The sequence below is a fragment of the Callithrix jacchus genome, chromosome 1 (genome assembly GCF_049354715.1).
Source record: "Callithrix jacchus isolate 240 chromosome 1, calJac240_pri, whole genome shotgun sequence".
Taxonomy (NCBI): Eukaryota; Metazoa; Chordata; class Mammalia; order Primates; family Cebidae; genus Callithrix; species Callithrix jacchus.
In genome coordinates this window covers 16,935,077-16,957,162 of record NC_133502.1, presented here as the reverse complement: position 1 = coordinate 16,957,162, position 22,086 = coordinate 16,935,077, and the positions used below count along the sequence as shown (strand labels likewise).

Sequence of the window (22,086 nt, the reverse complement as noted above, 5' to 3'; positions counted from 1 at the left end):
AGTCTGGCCCATATAGTGAAACCCTGTCTCTACTAAAAATACCAAAAAAAGAAAAAAAATTAGCCAGGTGTGGTGGTGTGTGCCTGTAATCCCAGCTACTCAGGTGGCTGAGGCAGGAGAATCACATGAACCTGGGAGGCAGAGGTTGCAATGAGCCAAGATTGTGCCATTGCTCTCCAGCGCTGGCAACAGTGTGAGACTCCATCTCAATTCAGAAAAAAAAAAAAAAAAAAGACAATTTTTTAAAATTAGCCAAGAGTAGTGGTATGAGCTTGTGGTCCCAGCTACTCAGGAGGCTGAGACAGGAAGATCACTTGAGCCCAGGAGGTCAAAGGTACAGTGAGCTGCGATCACAACACTGTACCCCAACCTGGATGACAGAGCAAGACCCTATCCCCCAAAAAGCATAAAATAAAATAATACAGGTTAAAAGGTCCAAACCCAGAATAATCTAATGACACCTACGTTTTTTAACAGCTCTGTGTTTGGTTTTGAAACAAAACCAAAGTTGGCAACCATGTTTATTACATACCTTTGATTCTTACAAGTCCTCAAATGTCTTGCAGATAAAATGTAATCACTATGAAATTTCTCACTTTTGTGAGTATTTATTCATGTATTTGCAAGCCTGTATAGTGTCTATGTGTAGAATTAGAATTTTGTAATGGAAAATATATTTTATGCAGAACAAACCATAGTACAATAAACTGTGAAAAATATCCCTCAACTCCAAATGCATGTTTATGATTTTTTAAGGAATCTCTATATTTTCAGAAGGATTCTCATAAGTTCCCACAAGACAATATTGTTTCCATGAAACGATAAGGCTCCTGAGAATTTAGAGGTGGCCTACAAATTTGCTAAAAGCAGCAGAGCAGTTATTGCATAAGAGGGCAATTTAGATAAAAATAATCAGAGAAATAAATGCCTTTGTTTTTATTTTTGGTTTTGTTTCGTGTGTGTGTTGATGGTAGTTTAAAAAAGGAAGGGCAGTTTTATGTGCCTTATTCTAGTGTGAATCTTTATAAAAGAGAGAGAAAATAAGAATTCCAGAATCAGGAATAAAATGATATAATGCCTTGTAAATATTATAACTCTAATTTGTAAAGGAAATTTAACATGTCTGTAAATACTTATAAAACTGTTAAGACAAAGATATCTATCAAGGAGCTGAGGGTTACTTTTGAAAACCTTCTAATTGAACTTTAATAATTATATGTTAAAGTGCAATTAAACACACTAATTTGGGAAAAGCCTTATGGTATCGAGGCATCTTTATGATGCTGTAAAATCTTAATTGTCTAGTCAATTCATTATAGATGAAATGGTGTCAGTCTTACTCAATTTTGACAAATGACTATTCAAACTTCCATGGAAGGTTTTTTTAATATGCTATCCAGGTTATAGCAGAGTTGCCATGAAGAAAAGCCTATGAGCAATCAACCATAGCAAGTTCTTATCTCCTCTCCCCTCTCTTTTTGCGAACTATGAGAGATAAGGAAATCCCCAGTTCATTCCGAGGGGACAGCCTCTAGAAGGACATATTTGTGGTTATGCTTTTGAGTCCTAAGAACTCAGCCCTTAAGTCACATGCAGTGTTCCTGGAGATGGCCTGAAACGCCTTTAAAACCATAGCATGTTTATGGAGTTACTCTCAAGTATAAAATCACTGGAGAAATAGCATGTGGAAGCACCACCAAGTCAGCCAATGGTTCTAATAGAAAGGGAAATAGGAAGAGGCTTGGAACAAAGTTGTACAAAATCATTTTGATGCAAAATTGCACTTAATCGAGAGGAATAAGTTGATCATTCAGAGGTAATGTGTCTAGATATTCAGTAGAGGTAATCACACAGAGAATTGTGAAAAACCTTCATTAAGAAAAATGCTATAGCTGAGGACCTGGTTGCTAAGCAACCAACGCTCCTGCTGTCAGCCTCTGGGTGAAACACTGCTCGGGCAGCCTAGCAACCGACTTCAGGCCCCGCCCACCCTAGCTAGCCACTTACAAATGGGCCCTTTGATCCTTTTATGTGTAAAGAAGGGAGAGATATCTTTTGCCATGATGCTGTTATGTTTGTAAAATCTGTTATGTTTGTAAAGTCCCAAATTCTGTGAACAGGGACTTCTTATTCAGTGGTTTAAAACACTAAATCACAAGTTACTAATTTGAAAGAAATAAAATAAAGATGATTATTTTAACACATACAGCTTTTCAGACATGGAAGTTCATTCTTGCATTTCCCTAGCATATGAAAAATTTGCAGTTGTTAAAATGCTGTTCTCATCAAAGGACTAAAGGGCCCTGAGCTTGTTGGACTTGTTGATGTCTGAGTCTGCAGACATACCCTAACAGCCGTGTGTGTAGAAAATATATATATATAGAGAGAGAGAGAGGGGCACATTTTTGGAACAAAGAAGGGCTTTCTGTTGTTTTAGGCAGCTGACTAGGAACTGGCTCTGATAGGGACCATTTTAAGGGAGGTGAAAGGAAATCTGTGATGAAGACTGTTTCTTTAAAATAGCAAAGCAATATTTTTCAATTCAATGGTCACCACCAAATGCCTTCAAGACACAGCACAGGAACAAATTACAGAAAGACTAATGCCAAGGGTCTTTAAGAGACCATAATATAACAGATAACTAGAAAAAAGAAGGAAAATGAAGTAGAAAATTTCAAATTACTAAGCATTGAGTCTGTATGGACTCTAAGAGGCTTGTGATTTCATATCTGCCGAATTCTTAGATATGGGTAACTATTGTCTTGTGCTCAATTGTGTAGTGGGTTGAAAGATAAGTGATTCATACACCCATGATATAATGCCCCTCCCCATGTTAATCTACTATAGGGATACCCAGGCCACAACTTTTCAGTGATGTCTCGTCACTGGATGTTGGGATGTACAGATGAGCTGAAAGACGAAGCCCTGAGTACCGTATCTCACTAACCCAGAATTTACTCCCATTATTTAGATGCTTTACTTCAGATGACTGTTACCAGTCCTGTGGTCCTCTGACCTAGACCAGCTCATGATAGAGATGAGCCTATCTCAACTTTGCCTCGAGTAGAACTCAAAGAACTGCTAAACTTGAGAGCCACATGAGACTACTTTTCTGTTAAAATGATAAGAGACAGAAAGCAGGCTTCTGACAGTCAGTACATATCTAACTTTTATAAATGAATCATAGTCTGATAGGGTCATATTGAAGGTTTGGTAAATGAATAAATATTCTGATTGTACAAAGACAGCAATCACTTCTGGGTCTGTCATTATCTCTGATTGAGCACTCTTGCTGACATGTGTTTTCTGAATTAACATCCCCTAATAACGAGAGAAGACTGATAAAGGTAGAATTGGTGTGGGAATAGAGGGCACTTTTGAGTTTTTCCTCCTTCAGCTTTCCATCAACATTCTTGAAATATGAGTTATGCAATGCCTAAAGCAACTTATGCATAAATGTGCAGTGCTGGGTTAAAAAGTAGACAAGAATGGATGAAAAGACTCATGACCAAAAATGGAAAGAATCTCTCCTCCCAAGAGAAAGCTACATATAACTTAATGCTCAAAGACAACACTTTAGCAAAAATGTGTTTACTCTGTTCCAAAGCCATTCATTTCCTCCTGAATCTGCATAATTAAAATACGTGAGAAAACAATTTAATTAATGCATTTCAAAGAAGGGTGCTTCTAGAATGGTGTAATAGTGAACTCCTTCTAATAATGTGGTTTCTTATTGAAACAATAATAGTGGAATAATACGGTTGTCATAGGAAGCCTTAAATGAGCATTAATATATTATTTCATAATGAAATCAAGCCAGGTGTCCACTCTCACTATTTTATGTCATAATGACTATTAGCTATTTTTTAAAGCCATCAATTTTCAAAGAACGCAAAGAGCATACAAATTGCGAAGGGAATTTTAGATTCCTCTGCATTACTATGTATGTGGATGTGTGTGTGTGCATGTCTCGAGTTTGGAATTCTAATTCAGCTGCTAGTGATTTTCCGTTACCAAGATTCCTTCTCTTACCACTGTCCATTAGATAACCTGTTATTCGTGTTGATGATGGTGATGATATTGTGTCTATAGCAGAACAATCCCCAAAGCATTTTTAACTGCTTTGCAAACCAAGTGACCAGTTATAAAACTGTAGTAGTTGCAAATGGACAGGCCTGAAAGAATTCTCAAAGCTGACATCTCCATTGGTTTCCAAACGATTGTGCTAAGAGGAGAGAGCCAGGGAAATTATTTCGTGTTATTGGTGATATTCCACTAATTCAGAACATCTTACAGTCACTCCCATATATTGAGATGTGCACTAGTCTAATAGCTTTACAACCTGTCTTATTTAATCTTCACAATAATACTGTGAAGTGGGCACTCTGATTGTCTCCACTTTGCATGTAAAAAATGACAATGATTGAAAGTTAATTATCATCCCCAGTGTTATATAACTGGCTAGTGGTAAAACTGGGACTCAAAACCGGGTTGCTCAGCTGCAAGAGCCTTTTTATTCAGCATGAAATTCTGCCTCCTTTCAATTTAGCCATTACAAGCCCTGCTGTCAACACGCTGTCTTTGTTCTGGCCCAGTGGTAACTTTTCTTTTCTCAAAAAAAAGACAGCATTTATTGCTGTCTGAAAGGGACATTCGCATACATTGTTGCCAAGAGTGTAAATTAAAACATCTTTCCTAGAAAACAGTTTGACAATATGTATCCAAAAATAAAACATATATACTATCTGACCAAGAGAGTCTACTTCCAGAAATGTATCCAAAGAAAAATGCTGGACAGTAGTCAAGGATGTATGTTTGAGGATGTTTCTGAGGCATTTTGGCAAATTTTTAAAAATTGATACAATCTTAATGTCTAGCAGGAAGTTATTGATTACAAATTTTGAAATTGGAATAAATGCAAACCAATAAAATAAGCATTGAACTTTATAGATGTGAAGATACGCTGGCGACATATTAGTACAAAAAAGTATCCCGTGTGTGTGTGTGTGGGTGTGTGTGGGTGTGTGTGTGTGTAAAATACTTGGAACGTTAACTCTAGAATGTTAGTCGTAGTTGTCTCTGGGGAATGGGTTTAAGATTTTTTTTTACAACCCGTCCTCATTTTCTAAGTGTTTAACAGTAAAATATTTAATTATAGAATGAGAAAGGAAAATTGCATCAGTAAAATGAAAAAAAAAATTAATGGACATTCTAACAGAAACCACATGTCCTAGTTAAGTTACATTCAGCTGCAAGGGACCAAAACAAATAACTTGCTTAGATGAGGTATGCGATGAGGAATCCCATTCTCTCTCATATAAAGCTGGAGGTGGTCATTCGGTGTTGCGTGGTTGTCTGTGTTGCCATGGATCCAGACACCTTGCTTTCTGTCCCACATCGCATAGCCTCTGTTACCAAAGTCACCCTGTAGACTAGCATGGCTGCTGTAGCTCTGACACTCACATCCACATTCCAGAGCACAGGAAGAAGAAGGAAATATAGGAAGAGAGGGTTTCTGCTTGCATCCTCTAGGCCTGTATGTAGTTACATGGTCAAGGTGAGCTTCAAAGAAAGGACAAGAACTGCCCTTTGTTCTTGGTAGCCTACTGGCCCCATACAGATTCTCTTTGTAAAACAGGGAAAGGAGATTCCAAGGGAAGACTGGTTGTCCCTAGCATACTCCCCGCAAGGATTTGAGTCTCTGAGGATTCTTGGCTTCTGCTAGCAATCCCAACTTCTGTCTCAAAGATCTACCAAATATTAACCAATCTAAATGTATAATTCAGGGTACTAAAGAGAAATGGAACATTTTTACATTTCCTTTACTTTATTTCATACAAATAAATGACCTTGAGAGAACACTTTTACTGAAAATTAAATTGATTCTTTTGATTTTGTTCTACTGAAAAAAAATAATTTAACAGAGAAAATTAGTCTACTACTGATCAAAGTAAATATATGCCCTAGAGGTATCAGCAGAGGGATTTTATGCATAACTGGTGACTGGCAGGGCTGGTTTTGTCTTTTGTCCTTAAAACAAGGCTTCCAGAATTTTCACAGAAACTGTACAAGGTCCTGTAACAGGTTTGCATCTCCACTGATGTCTGTATTCTCAGAATGAGCTTATTGAGGAAGGATATGCTTGATTCACCCCAAAAAGAGCTTTTGTAGTTTGTTCTAAAGAAAATCAGAATCTTGTAAATGAACAGCTGAGATGAGCAATTTGCAGTTGGCATCTTTGTCAAAGTATCTTGATGTAAATGTGCACCTTAATTTTGACATTTAAAAATACATCTAGGAGGCAGAGGCAGGGGAATTGCCTGAGCTCAGGAGTTTGAAACCACATTAGACAACATGGTGAAACCCTGTCTCTGCTTAAAAAAAAATACAAAAATTAGCTGGGCTTGGTGGCAGGTGCCTGTAGTTCCACCTACTTGGGAGGCTGAGGCAGGAAAATTGCTTGAACCGAGGAGGCAGAGGTTGCAGTGAGCCAAGATTATGCCACTGCACTCCAGCATGGGTGACAGAGCAAGACTCCATCTCCATAAATAAATAAATAAATAAATAAATAAATAAATAAATAAAATAAGGCCTGTGATAAAATCTCACTCTCTCTCTCACGACCTCAATCATTTTATAGAAGGCAAGTTTATTTTCCGCAAAGGATCTACCACCACTACTACCAGGGATTTGAAATTATAATTACAGATCTTAGGTAATGGGATCTTTGCATCATCTGATTTCTATTTCCATCAGCAGTTACCCTTTTGAATACAGGGTCAGAGGAACAGGAGGACATAAATAGGGATGGCAAAGGAAATATTTGTTTCTGTAAAACAGTGACCTCAGGCAGGAATAAAGCAGTAAGTGTCTCCAGTTAGTGTCTTTACTTAGAAAAAAAATTAATTTTGGCCTATTTCTACCATACACACATACACACTCACTCCTAAGGAACTAGAAAGAAAAATGTGCTAGTGGGAGAATATGTGTAAGCGTCTTCCAGCTAGGTGTAATATTGACACATAAGTAATTTTTGAGATAATAACCTAGCTATCTAATTCAACGGATTTCAGTTTTATAGACCTGTAGCATCTTGAATCTCTTCACTTAGGTCTTTAAGCCAAAAGAAACTACTTGTTCCCTTTATAATATGTACATGAAATTTCCATTCAGCAGATTAATTGCTGCCTAATTAAAATAATTACACAAAGTCTATTACGCAATGTGTCTTCTACCAATAAAACCACAGCAGTTCTTCCCCTCTGCCACATGCACACTTCTTATTTTATTGATCCTGAGAATATTTTTATTAGGTTGATGAGAACTGTCCACTGAATAAAAATTAAAATCTGCTACCTATAATAAAAACACACCAGACACAATTTTTTTTAATTCTAGTTTTCATTTTCTCCCAGATCTAATAGATATTTATCAATATAATAGGGATAAAATACTAAAGTATTTCTCTTGTAGAGAAGAATATTGAGCAATTATATGCAAAGCATATGCAAGATGGAACGTGCCTGACATAGCAAGTAATCAATAAACTCGAGTTATTATCATTGCTCCTTTTTCATTCACTTAAGTTTTCAATGTTAAGTATAATTGAAATGACTTCTATTCCAAATATAAATCCATACGGAGACAAATTTTTGATAGCATAAAAATATACAAAGCTGGAGACGTAGTTAGAGTTCTCAGTGTTCCATATTAAATGTCTCTGACTCATCTCCCTTCTTTGTCTTGAAGATGTTTCATGAAGATGCTGCTGGAGGTTGGCAACTGGTAGCAGTGGATGTCAACAAGCCCCAGGGACGCGCCCCAGCCTGCCTCCAGGTGCAGTACAATGCCATTTTCAAAAATCACTCGGCAAAGGTCTTTGAATTTTATTTTATCCAAGAAAACCCACAGCTTTTTAAGCTTTAGATTTGCCCATATTTACAATCCTGAAGTTAGAGATGGTACTTCACTCCACCCTATATTCCCAGGACCTAGCTTTTTTTTTTTTTTTTTTAAGACACACAGTAGGGATTTGATAAATTTATGATGGCTGAATGCATGCATGTAAGAGCGTTTCTGCAGTATTGAATCAATGAAAGATTTGGTTGACATGTGAAATCTTATAAAAATATTATTTACCAAAGGCCTGAGTTATTTGGCAGTGGGCAAATTCATTCAATTTAATATCTCACTGAGTACCTGGGAAAAAATATTTTGACACATAGTTTCTCCGTTTCTCTGCAAGCTTTCAGAGGAACATAATATAGAAATGTTTCTTTAGCAAAGCCGACAGCAAGCAGGAGGCAATGAGATTGCAGGTGGAGCCTGAGAGTCCTCATTAGATAGAGTCTCACAGTGATTCAAAGATGGCACCTCAGGTCCCTGCCTGTGAACTTTCTGGAATCCCCATCTTCTCCAAACTTCTCATAAGGCCCAATAAACTCCCTTATCTCTTCTTCAGGGGGCCATCTGACATCTTCTCTTGCTTTGTTCCCCCTCCCTGCCCCCAAATATCAGTAACTCATTCAAAATAATGTCACCTTAAAAAGAATAGTACCCCTAACTTTCCACAGTATTTTCACTACTTCCATTTTCCCTCCAAGCAGCCCACTTGTAGGAACACAGAATTTTATTTTCTTTAGCCTTTTTGGTTTTCAGTGACAAATCCTCTTCTCACAAGGGGTGGTTTCCATAATTCTTTTCATCCCACCCTCATAATTTGGAGATGTGTTCACATCTGCCATGGGATGACACTGTTTCTCCTTTCTTTCTTTTGGGTCTTTCTCCAGATAGGGACTCAAGGATTGGTACATAAAAAATAAAATTTTACTCTGAGCCATTACTGTAGGCTGTGTTTATATGGCTATTTTGGAGATTTATTTAATTCTTTTTGTTTCTGTTTGTATTGAGCTGTGAGTAACAAATAAAAATTGTAAATAGTGAAGGTATGCAATGTGATGAATTGATATATGTATACAGTGTAAAATGATCCTTGCAACCAAGCTGATTCACACATCCATGGCCTCATATATTCAATAGTAACCTCTGTGCATGTGTGTGGGGAGGGTAACACTTTAGATCTAATCTTTTAGCAAATCTCATGTATACAATACAGTATGATTAACCATTAATGAACCATGTTGTTGATTAGATCCTGAGAACTTGGCTATCTTTTAACTGATAACTAATATCTCCGCGTTTCTACCCACTGTCTCCAGCCCCTGGTAGCCACCATCCTACTTTCTGCTTCAATGAATTTGAAATACAATTTTTGAAATTCCATATGTAAATGAGATGATGCAGTATTTGTCTTTCTGTGCCTAGTTCATTTCACTTTAGCATAATGTCCTTCAGGTTCATCCATATTGTTGTCAATGGCAGGATTTTTTTCTTTATTGTGGCTGAGTAATATTTTCTTGTATGTCTGTACCACATTTTCTTTCTTTCTTCCTTTCTTTTTTTTTTTTGAGACGGAGTTTCACTCTTGTTGCCCAGGCTGGAGTGCAATGGCGCAATCTCGGCTCACCGCAACTTCCGCCTCCTGGGTTCAGGCAATTCTCCTGCCTCAGCCTCCCAAGTAGCTGGGATTACAGGCACGTGCCACCATGCCCAGCTAATTTTTTGTGTTTTTAGTAGACACGAGGTTTCACCATGTTGACCAGGATGGTCTCGATCTCTTGACCTCGTGATCCACCCGCCTCGGCCTCCCAAAGTGCTGGGATTACAGGCTTGAGCCACCGCACCCGTCCTCTTTCTTTTTTTAATTGTACTTTAGGTTCTAGGTACATGTGCAGAACATGCAGGGTTGTTGCATAGGTACATACATGGCAAGGTGGTTTGCTGCCTCCATTCCCCCATCATCTATATTTGGCATTTCTCCCCATGTTATCCCTCCTCCCTCCCCACCCTTCGCTGTCCCTCCCCTAGCCACCCCCAACTGGCCCCAGTGTGTGATGCTCCCCTTCCTGTGTCCTCATTGTTCAACACCCCCATATGAGTAAGAACATGTGTGTTTGATTTTCTGTTCTTGTGTCAGTTTGCTGAAAATGATGGTTTCCAGATTTGTCCAAGTCCCGACAAAGGACACAAACTCATCATTTTCTATGGCTGCATAGTATTCCATGGTGTATATGTGCCACATTTTCCTTGCCCGGTCTATCATTGATGGGCATTGGGTTGGTTCCAGGTCTTTGCTATTGTAAACAGTGCCACAATGAACATACATGTGCATGTGTCTTTATAGTAGAATGATTTATAATCCTTTGAGTATACCCAGTAATGCGATTGCTGGTCAAATGGAATTTCTATTTCTAGATTCTTGAGGAATCACCACACTGTCTTCCACAATGGTTGAACTAATTTACACTCCCACCAACAGTGCAAAAGTGTTTCTATTTCTCCACGTCCTCACCCACATTTTTATCCAGTCATCCATCAGTGACACTTAGATTGCTCCTTGTCTTGACCATTGTGAATAATGCTGTAGTACACTTGGGGCTGCAATGTCTCTTTGAGATTCTGATTTTGTTTCCTTTGGGCATATATCCAGAAGTGGGATTACTGGATCATATGGTAGTTCTCTTTTTAATTTTTTGAGAAATCTCCATACTGTTTTTCAGATAAGCTCTACCAATTTAAATCCCCACCAACAGTGTAAAAGGGTTACTTTTTCTTTACACCTTTGCCCAATAGTTATCTTTTGTCTTTTTTGTTAACCATTATAACAGACGTGAGGTGATATCTCCTTGTGGTTTAAATTTGCATTTCCCTGATAATTAGTAATAGTATGCACTTTTTCATATACCTATTGGCCATTCATATGCCTTCTTTGGAAAAATGTCTACTCAGAATTTGCTCATTTTTAAATCGGATTATTTGCTTTTTGTATTTGTTTTTGTTTTTTAGGGTTTTGTTGTTGTTGTTTTTGCTATTGACTTGTATGAGTTTCTTGTATCTTTTGGATATTATCTACTTCTCAGAAATATGGTGCTCCAATTGTCCCCTGTTTCAAAGACTACCTTTTTATTTTCTTCATAGTTATTTATTTCTGTCAGTTTAAAAATGGAGGGTAATAAGAGGAAAAGCTTACGATGAATATTGATAATAAGTATTATTTTGTGGTCCTCCTTCCGTCCTATATTTGATGGTGACAATGCTGCTAATATAAAGCTACTACAACTATCTTTAGTACTATCACTAAATTACTAATTACTAATAGTAATAACAATAATGACAATGATCATAGTGCTAGCTTCTTACCTAAAAAGCTACTGACATTATTTTTTAATCCATCAACTGATATTTACCAAGTACCAACCACGTGCTAGACACTAGGATAGTCCTGAAAGAAACAAGCACAGTCTCCACTCATAGAGCTTACAGTGTGCTTGAGGGTGGGATGAGAAAAGGCAGCATTGAGCTAGCAATCGCAAGAGTGATGGGGGGTTTGAAACAAGTAATGCAAGATGCAATGAGAATATTTAAATTGGGATCCTCTTTGTCTAAGAGGTCAGGGAAGGTTTTCATGGAATAATGTATAATCTTAAAACCAAAACCATAAGTAATCCAAGCATTTTGGGAGGCTGAGGCAGGCAGATTACCTGAGATCAGAAGTTTGAGACTAGCCTGGCCAACATGGTGAAACCGTGTCTCTACTAAAAACACAAAAATTAGCCAAGCACGGTGGCACATGCCTGGAATCCCAACTATTGGGAGGCTGAGGCACAAGAATTGCTTGAACGAGAGATGGATGTTCCAGTGAGCTGAGATTTTGCCACTGCACTCTAGCCTGGGCAACAGAGAAAGATTGTCTCCAAAAGAGAGAGAGAGAATGAGGAAGAGCATGGCAAAGGATGTGATTTACTACAACCCTACGATGTAGAAAGACTGACGTGCATAGTCAGCCATTCATAGGGGAAAGTGGTGATTCAGAGGACATAGGGATAGCTCCTGAAGTTACAGTCACCCAAATGGAGAACCAAAGAATAGTGGCTGGGTCTCCTGGTTCCTAGTCCCATGCTTTATCCAGCAGAAAAAAATATGTGAGAAATCATAAGTTTGTGATAGAGAAAAAAACTATCGCTACTCCGAGTGCCAAATCGGAGTTGTATGGGACCCAGAGCTTTAACATCTATTGAATCCTTGTGAATAGATGCTTCAAGGTGGCAATCTGAAATCAGGAGGCAAGTCAGCCTCTTTATCACAAAGACTTGAGAATAGCAAGGGATTAATGACAAGGTGAAGTGTGATGACAAAACCAATCAGGCAGATAGTAAGATCAAGACTGGAATGGAGGAGGGATCGATGCCGGGCTTGAAGTGTATAGATGGGGCATCTCAGAGACCCCTATATGGAATATGTGTTACAAATACAGCAGCATGCTGATGACATTTTATGAATGTGACTTATATGCCTACAAACCGGGGGAAAAGGGGGGTCAGGTAATTTAGTATGACACATTTCATTCAACTCAACTTCATGTGTTTGGCCCTAAATAAAGCTTTCCAGAGGCAGCATTGAGGCGCGTATGGATGAAAAGTGGGATGGCCAAGAGGTTGTCATTTGTAGCAAGCAAGAGCTGTGAATAGAGAGAGAATACATTTCCATGTCTGAGCAAACAATAATTAATTAAAAGAAAATAATTAAGTGAAAATACATTGAAGATAAAGTGGTCATGAAATACCTGATGGCTTTTACTAATGATTAATGCCATCTAAAACTGGGTAACAGGAAAATTTTCGTCAGAACCATCCACTCACTGGCCTATATATCATGGTATGTTACCCTCAAGGCTGAACTTCTTTTTACTTTTGAAACAAGCAAAATGTGAATGTGCTCTCATAAAACAATTTAATATGGAAATAAAATTAAAAGGAAGAGCTTATTTTAAATCTTCTTTCAATGTATCCTTCATCTTTCTTCCCATAGGAACTTGGAGGTTAATGTTGAGTCGATTCTTCTGACTCCTGCATTTATGCATTTTATCTTACATGGAAAAGCATTTCTGTCTCCAAGAAGCACTGACATTTTCACAGAATGCTTCCCCTTCCTACACCCCTTCTTTCTCACTCATCCTTCAGAACTCAACTCAAATATCACTTTCTTATTCTCAAAAACTAAGCCAGGTATCTCTGTTACATGTTTTCATATCATTCGATACTTTTCTTACGTGTTTATCATAATTTTAATAAAGTAAATGAGGATATAATTAGTTATTTGATGTCTGTTTCCCCTATCAGGAAAAGTCCCATCACTTTAGAGACCACACCAGAGTTATGGCTACCACTGGAGCTATGCATTAGACATGAGAGATAGTCTATCATGTTATCAAACGAGAACAGTGGAAAAAGGAGCCAGTACCTTCTTGGCTTATGAAAGTACTAACTTGACTTCTCACTTAGAAGCTGCTCTGTTTATCCTCCTGGTCTTATCTCCAAAAACTAGAAATTGAATAGATCGTGGCAATAACACCCTTTTCCATACAAAACATGTATGTCTCTATGCATGTCGTTGGAGTCTAAAGCAAGCAGTACATTTGGAGTTTGCTTCCAGAAAGTTCCTGGCACAGGTTTTAGGGCTTTGGATTTATCCAGATAGTTTTGCCAGGAGGTCTCCTCCCGGATGTGGTGGCAGAGCCTGGCTAGAACATAACCCTCACTTCCGTGATGTCTAATTCTGTTGGAACTCTTCATCTTGTAAGCATGTAAGGTAACTTTGTCTAGAAATACAGTGTTAAGAACAGCATCATTGAAAAGAACCCACGCTAATTCTATGTTAACAAAAAGATAGAGTTTATTGGAATGAAACATTTGAATGGACATAATTAAATAGAATTTGTAATTTTGCAATTATTGAAATAAATTAGAACAAATGAGGTATGAATAATATCTGAGAGATAGCAAACTGATGGTTGAGTTCTGATTTAACTATTAGGAATTGTTGATTTTGTTTAAATTGGAACTTTGTTTTTAAATTTGACCCAAAGTTTAAAAAGCAGAGTATTTTACATAAAAACCCATACGTCCTACCTGTCCCGTAAAAGAAAACAATCTAGCAACACAGAGCTTGTGTGTCCACCTGGCTTAAGTTGGCCATAGGTGGGTGGTGACTGCCACATTAGCAGAGGGAGAGAGGCTCTACTGCGTCTTAGTCTCCCGACTCTCCACATTGTCTCCACTGCACTGGAAGTGAGGGTTATACTTACCCACGGACTCATACGTTTATTTTTCTAAGAGTAAAGAAATATTTCTCTTTGTCGATGACTTTATGGTGTAGAAATAAGTAATAAATTCGTAAGTATATTAATGAATAAAGATACACAAATGTGTGGATGAATGAATAAAGAATAAATACAAGGCATTTTATTTTTTGTTTTCTTTATTTTTGTTCTATTTTATTTTATTTTATTTTATTTTTGAGACAGAGTTTCGCTCTTGTTGCCCAGGCTGGAGTGCAATGGCACGATCTCGGCTCACTGCAACCTCTGCCTCCCAGGTTCAAGTGATTCTCCTGCCTCAGTCTCCCAAGTAGCTGGGATTACAGGATTACAAAGCATTTTAAAAGCACCCTGTGATTACAGAAAACAATGAGAAATAAACCTGATTTTTAAGGAAAAAAAGACTATTCTAATGTGTTAAATGTGTAACTCTAAACCTAGTTTCCTCATTATGTTACCTGCTAGGTCTCAGGAGGCGCTTGTTTCAGTGACTCATGGAATAAGTGAAAATAATGTAACTTTAGATTACAAAGAGTATATAATAACAAGTAGTGCATACGTTTCAGTGACTTCAAAATAGGATTTTCCTATATTTTATGTTTTTAACATTTTAAAACTTTAAAATCATAATAGCATAATTGGAGGCTGCCTCAAATCCTCTTACAAATAAAATGTACTAAAAAAATCAGAACTTTCTTCATCGGTATCATGTATTATACTTTTCGCCTTATCTTCTACTCTGTGTCCTTGTTCAGTTACTATAAGTGATTAGGTAATTTACAAAAAAAGATTGATTAAGGTGGCTTAATTTTCCTCACCGTTATTAAATTAAATACATGATGTAACTGATGCTTCTATAATACTGAATATTTTATGTGTAATAATTTATTCTCTCTTTGTGTGTATGTGTATATTTATATACACACATTTATATATATATATACATGTAAATATGTATATACATATATATAGAAACATTGCAGGCATAAAGCTATTAGGACTTTATGTATTTCAATGAGCAGTGATTCCGATCACACATTAGCAAGTATTTTTAAATTGTTTTCTTACACTCCCACATGTGCACCTACATATTTTATCTTATATCAAATGTTGCCATTATTACAGTATTTGTTTCCTCTTTACATATATTGGTTATGGACATATTCAAATGAATTAGGGCACAGAAAAGAGCTTCTTACTCTTCTACAGAAAAAATAGGCTCTACTGAGCCATTTGTAGAGGAAAATATAGGCACCTTTGGTTTGCAATTTGAAAGCACAAATTTATTTTGCGTTCTGAGACACAAATTATAATTACAATCATAGCTATTATTATAATTAGAATAGGAACCATATGCAGACATGCAAGGAAAAGATTCAATTCGGTGCCCTTAAAGTGATCTTCCTGTTTTTATAATAAATGAAAATATACATACCTGTAAATTTAATTGCAAGACCACAAGTTCAAAAGAGGAAGACTAGCAAAAAGGTATTTTTTTTTAGGTTGGTAAGTTATGTGTAGTAAGCTCTTTAATGCTACTCGTTAAAATTTTTCATTCATCAACTTAATCATATTAATTTAGCTAGGACATTTCCCATGTTTATCCAGTTATTAATGAAATGTATACCATGCTTAATAAGGCTAGGTTTAATAAGATTTTGAGTATGGTAAATGTGTGCAATCCCTAATAAATTTATCTCCACATTAAAAACAAATAATTGAATGTCCTAGAACCCCTGAAAAATCCCCTCCCATCCTCTGTCATGCCTGGAATGTCTTTCTGGCTCCTTCTTATCTCTGTGCATTGCTAATATGCTTATCACCTAGGGGCCCCTCATTCCTGTTTCTGTTTTTGGTCCATACTGTGGGGACAAGATGGCTGGTGGTGAAAAATAAAAGCCTAGAAACATAGATAAGTCAAGCCCCACACCAGGTTTCTTTTCCTTTTTTTTTGCTACAACTGCCTAAATGTGCATCTCCCAACATGACCTCCTCACCTCCCGCTCCTGCCTCCCCAGCCACAGATTCCTTATCTTCACTTGATGCATAAATACCCACCACAACATCTTTTTTTGAGACTACATGCTATTGTAGTCTGTTAGAGGTAAGGCTCTGGACACATATTTCAGTTAGTGGTAGGCAGTAGGACATGTTTAAGTAAAATGGGGATGATAATTCTTCTTTCCTGGGTTTATGAGAACTAGTGAGTATTTATGTCTTAGTAAAGAATTATTTGATTGGAAGGAACAGACCATCTGCTCAAAGGGAACATTTATTGCCAGTGTCATTTGGCCTTTCTCTGCCTGTTTCTCACTCTCTGTTTGAGCCACATGATTTCTGTCTGTGCACCTGTCTCTGTTTTCTCACCTTGAGCACTGGCTTTACTGTTTTGTGATTTTTTTTTCTCCTTGCGTATTACCCAAGTATGGCTAGTTGTGTCTGCATTTAATGACCTCCCAATCAAAGGCCCTAACGAGACTCCTCAGAAAACACCCGAAGGTGAAGGTGCACTGTGAGAAAATGAAGTTGCATTGGGGGCAGAGCAAACCCAGTCATTTGAAATCTCCCTTTTTAATCCCCTCTGAAAGCCTTGCCCCATCTCAGGCGGCTGGAACCACCCAACTACCCTCCTTAGCTTCATGGAATGGTGGAGAGAGGACACAACTCTTTGGTCATATTAAATAGTGAGACTTGACTGCAGTACTTACAACTCAGGGATCATTTTTCCTGTTAAACTTTTGAATCTTACAGGACTTGAGAAGTGTATTATGGGCTAAAGAAATACTCTGTAGCAGTCTGACCTGAAGGTCAAATCATGCTGTATATGATAGTTTCTTTTCTTTTCTTTTTTTTTTTTTTTTTTTTGAGACGGAGTTTCACTCTTGTTACCCAGGCTGGAGTGCCATGGCGCAATCTCGGCTCACCGCAACCTCCGCCTCCTGGGTTCAGGCAAGTCTCCTGCCTCAGCCTCCTGAGTAACTGGGATTACAGGCATGCAACACCATGCCCAGCTAATTTTTTGTATTTTTAGTAGAGATGGGGTTTCACCATGTTGACCAGATGGTCTTGATCTCTTGACCTCGTGATCCACCCGCCTCAGCCTCCCAAAGTGCTGGGATTATAGGCGTGAGCCACTGTGCCCAGCCATAAGATAGTTTCTTTAGAGAAACACCATATAGTTTCTATAAACTTACAAATAGACAACTGGTAAATTGGTATTATTTTACAATATAATATTAAGTCAATTTCCTTGCATTTAAAAAATGCATATTCTGAAATAATTTAGAAACACAGATAAGCAAAAATACCTATGTGTCTGTTAGAAATAATAATAGCTAATATTTATGGACCACTCACAGTGTGTTTTATTAGGTTTTAAATTATTTAATGCTCACAGTACCATAAATGTTGATACTAATATGATCTGTTTAACAAACAAGGAGGTTGGAGTAACAGACCACAAAAGGAATTTGACGAAGGTCACACAGTTACCGAACGGAGATTTCATGTCAGGCAGTCGACCTTATATTTTTAACCCCTTCATTTTCATCCCTGTGTATTATCCTACTGTAAAAATACCCCACAGTTTGTTCATTCATTTATTCTTTCCACTATTGATGGACATTGAGCTTGTTCTATTGCAGATATTCTAAGACCTGTTTGTCCATGCCTTCGTATACACACGAGAGCGCTGTTCTAACATATATAACTAAGAAAGCAATTTCCGAGTTAAAGGATATAAACACCTTTGACTCTCTGAGGTATGGCAAATGGCTCTCCAGATGATAGCGCTATTTTTTATGCCTTCTAGAAACTTGTAACAGTGCTCATTGTCTCCATCTTCATCTGCACTTGGTGTTATCAGGCTTTTACACCTGATGGCATGAAATGTTGTCTTGTAATATAAATTTGCATCCCCCTGATTACAGCTTATGAATTTTAAACATTTTTTCTTCTATTTTTTTTGAGACAGAGTTTCACTCTTGTTGCCCAGGCTGGAGTGCAGTGGCGCAATCTCGGCTCACCGCAACCTCCACCTCCCGGGTTCAAGCAATTCTCCTGCCTCAGCGTCCCAAGTACCTGGGATTACAGGCATGCACCACCATGCCCAGCTAATTTTGTAATTTAGTAGAGACGGGGATTTACCATGTTGACCAGGATGGTCTCGATCTCTTGACCTCGTGATCCACCCACCTCAGCCACCCAAAGTGCTGGGATTACAAGCGTGAGCTAGCATGCCCAGCCAAACAATTTTTGATAGATTCAAGGACCACAGATTTTTCTGTAGATTTCTTGTTTATCTCATTTGCCCATTTATCTGTTGATTTTTCTAAGTCATGTTCAGAAATTCTGAGTGTTTCTAAAGGGTATATTGTTTCTTTCCAAATAAAAAATTAAGATATTAGATATAAAGATAAATCTAAAATATTAATGCTTAACACAAGTACCTTTTTCATCTCTCCCATCCTTAGTCAATAAGGCAATTCTTTTTGTGGCACTAAAGAAACCAAAGAAAGTTTCTTCATTGCGTGCTTCAGTGTGAGTCTTAGAAAGGTGAAAAGTTATTAAGTGACTATTTTAGCTTGACACCGAGCACTTATGTAGCTGTTTAAATCCAATTTTAGCATAAGCAACAGCTATGGGAAGGGTCACTCCAGCACTTGATAAATAGAAGTCTGAAATTGGACCCTTAGTCCTCAGTGGCTGCTCTGACAAGCTGCTTCCCACCTGCTGTCCAGGTAGGAGTTTTCATCTCTTGACAATTTGACAGATGTGTCTGCACACTTTTGAACCGTCTTCCAACACACCCCCGTGATCTATTACCAGAAGGAACGTCTCTGACGAAAATGAAAGTACATATGCATGAGGCCTGGAACGATGGATCTCAGTTTCCCTCTGGTAGCACCCTACTGTGTGCCTCCTTCTGTGCAGAACAGAGGGAGGTAACAGGCTCTTGCCAAAAGTAGGTCAAATGGTGACAAAATCATTCCTATAGTGTTTTAACGCTCTTTGAAAACATTTCCACTGAAGGCTAAGATTGAGGGGAGGTGGTCTGTGTGATGTGAGCATTTCATGTGACGAAGTGACATCGTAGGCACTCCTGAAAGTGTCTTTCTTCTTCACGAACCTTCCCACAAACTGGCAGATCATTTCAAGGACTGATGGAGCATAAGAATGTAGGTTCCCTCCAGAAGCTAACCTCTTCTACACTCACAGGCCAGCGTGAGAAGACAGTGCCATCCAGCTAAGACCGTGTGGCCAAGGAGCACCTGGAACAATTTGATTAATTTCTCTAAGCCTCAGTTTCATTACCTGAAAAGTGAGGATCATAACATCTCTTGGGGTTTTGTAAGAATTAGAGCTGATGGACTGTATATACAAGCACAGTGTGTGGATGCTGCTGGCTGCTCGCTCCGTAGACAGGTCTATCATCGCCATCTGTGCACACTCTCAGTGCTGTTCACCATTTCCAGGAAGTATCCTGCCCATTTCCAGGAAGTCGGCTCTCTCACAGGCCCCTGGCCCAGTGACTCCAGCCTTTAGGGTTAGCTTTGCTTCCTTTCCAAGGTTTTTAGAGGTGTGCTTCTAAATGTTCAGCAGGCCTGTTTCCCAGGCATTTTCACAGACACATCACCCTTTTTATCATAAAAACTAAATGCACCTCTTTCCCCAACCTGTTCCCACAAAGAAATGAGGCTTTCCCTGCATTTCCAGACACCTCCCAACCAACCCGTTATGCTTCTCCTTTTGTCCTCTCCAAATACAATCTGATCTGACTTCAATTCTGTCATTAATTCAGTATTTTTAAATTTTTTGAATCTTTTCTTCACTCCACCTTCACATCCCTGCCCTCAAAATCAGGTCAAAGCTTCCCCAACAAAGTGATTTCTGATTCTTTGATTATATTTGGTCATTTTCTTTTTCATTTCTCTTTCTTCTCTGTTGCCTCATTCACGATAGGCACTTGGCAAAGACTTGCTGGATTATACGTGATTGTATACACCCAGGTGCGTTCATGCACAGAACAACACAGGCTCACACACCAGACCCAAATATTACTCTTCCCCTAGACAGGTGTCAAATGATGTCTCCCCTAAATGTGCATGTGCGTGTGCACACACATGCACACACACAGGGACACACAGACACACACACGCACACATGTACACACACATACACTCATACAGGCTCACACATACACACATGCACACACACCTGAAACACACACAGTGACACACACACATGCACATTCATGCACACACATATACATACACATCTATACACGGTCATGCATGCTCACACATGCACATATACTTACACACAATGACAGTCACAGACACACATGCACACACATGGATATACTCACTTTTACATGCTCACATACCTCACACACACATACACACACAGTGACGGTCACACACATGCAAACATGCACACATGCACACACATGGATACACACATACACGCTTAAGCACGCTCACACACACCTCAGACATGCACATAAACTCACACAGTGACACAGTTACACACAGACACACAAATGCACCCAGACATACATACACACACTTATACACATTCACACATGCTCACACATGCACACTCACAGTGACACAGACACACATGCTCATGCCCACACATGCACACACACATGCATAAACACACTTGTACACACTCATGCATGCTCACACACACACATACACTCACACACAAAGGCACACACATACATTAATTTTCAGTTTCTCAGAGGAATATAAAACAACTCCTTGGAGGAAAAGTTTGTAGGAAAAAGTGAATATAAAAACAGTTATGCTGTAATTACCTGGAATAAATATTAAAACCAGGAAAAATACAATAGCTAAATGTGAAAAGGGGTAGCTAAAATGCTACTTGAAAAGCCCTATTGTAATCTTAAAGCCAGTGGCCAAATAAATTAAACAGAAGGGCCAATTATATAAATCCTCAGTTCTAAATATCCCGTATATTTATATAGATATATATTTAACATATCATGATTATATTTCAAATAATAATTATATTTAAAATAGACATTAGATGACCAGGCATATTAAAATAAAAAGTAAGATTAAATTATTAATGTTATTTTTATTTATTTGTTTATCTGTCTTACTGGTAATTAGTTGTGCTTCTTTGATTTTTAAACCTCATTGGAAGAAATATTCAAAACATTTTTAAATTATTTGCATGCCATGTTATCGCAAAGAGAATTCCAGTCCTGTATTATGTTTTCATCCTCCAGTTTGAACCGGTCCTGTTTACAGGACTAACTTATGCCAACCATTTATAAAATGTTCATCAGAGACACATTTCCATCACCAAAGATTTTTTGCATTGTCACCTTTGGAAAAAATGAAGGATGAGGAGGGTTTTTGTTTGATTTTGTTTTGCAAGTCTTGATTTCCAGGTTAAACATGCAGCCTTCTTTAAGCCTTAAGCCAGGGCTTGAAGCTGCTATGTGTTTTCTCAGTGTTCAACACAGTCCACAGTAGAACGGCTTGGAGTGGCAATGTGATACCTTATGCACTCTGGTTTAGACATAATCTACAGTGTAAATCACTTTGTATATTTCAGGCAGTTCAGTCCTTCACATTTATTTTTGTGTTTTTCCTAAATATTCTATTGCAAAATGAGTTTCTCATTAAAGATTCTATGTAGCTGAAAATTATTTTATTTATTTATGCATTCATTAAATATCACAAGTGAGGTCCTGCATTGCATTAGAAATAGTGTATTAGAAAGGACAGTTAACTTCAATTTTGAATTAATAATTTGTCTCTTCAGTTTAAGACAAAAGTTTTGTGTTCATCCACCCACTGTTTAATACTAAAAATAAAAATATAAACATAAAAGTC

General features: G+C 37.9%; 1 protein-coding gene across 12 annotated transcripts in view; it reads left to right on the top strand.

The window, feature by feature from the left end:
- NALCN (sodium leak channel, non-selective) overlaps positions 1 to 22,086 on the top strand; it is a 388,832-nt gene that overhangs the window by 138,400 nt on the left and 228,346 nt on the right. For all 12 annotated transcript variants that reach the window (XM_078347271.1, XM_054246818.2, XM_054246767.2 and 9 more), the window contains one exon: positions 7,750 to 7,836. In XM_078347271.1, the coding sequence (XP_078203397.1) occupies positions 7,750 to 7,836 (87 nt within the window). The remainder of the gene's footprint in view (positions 1 to 7,749; positions 7,837 to 22,086) is intronic.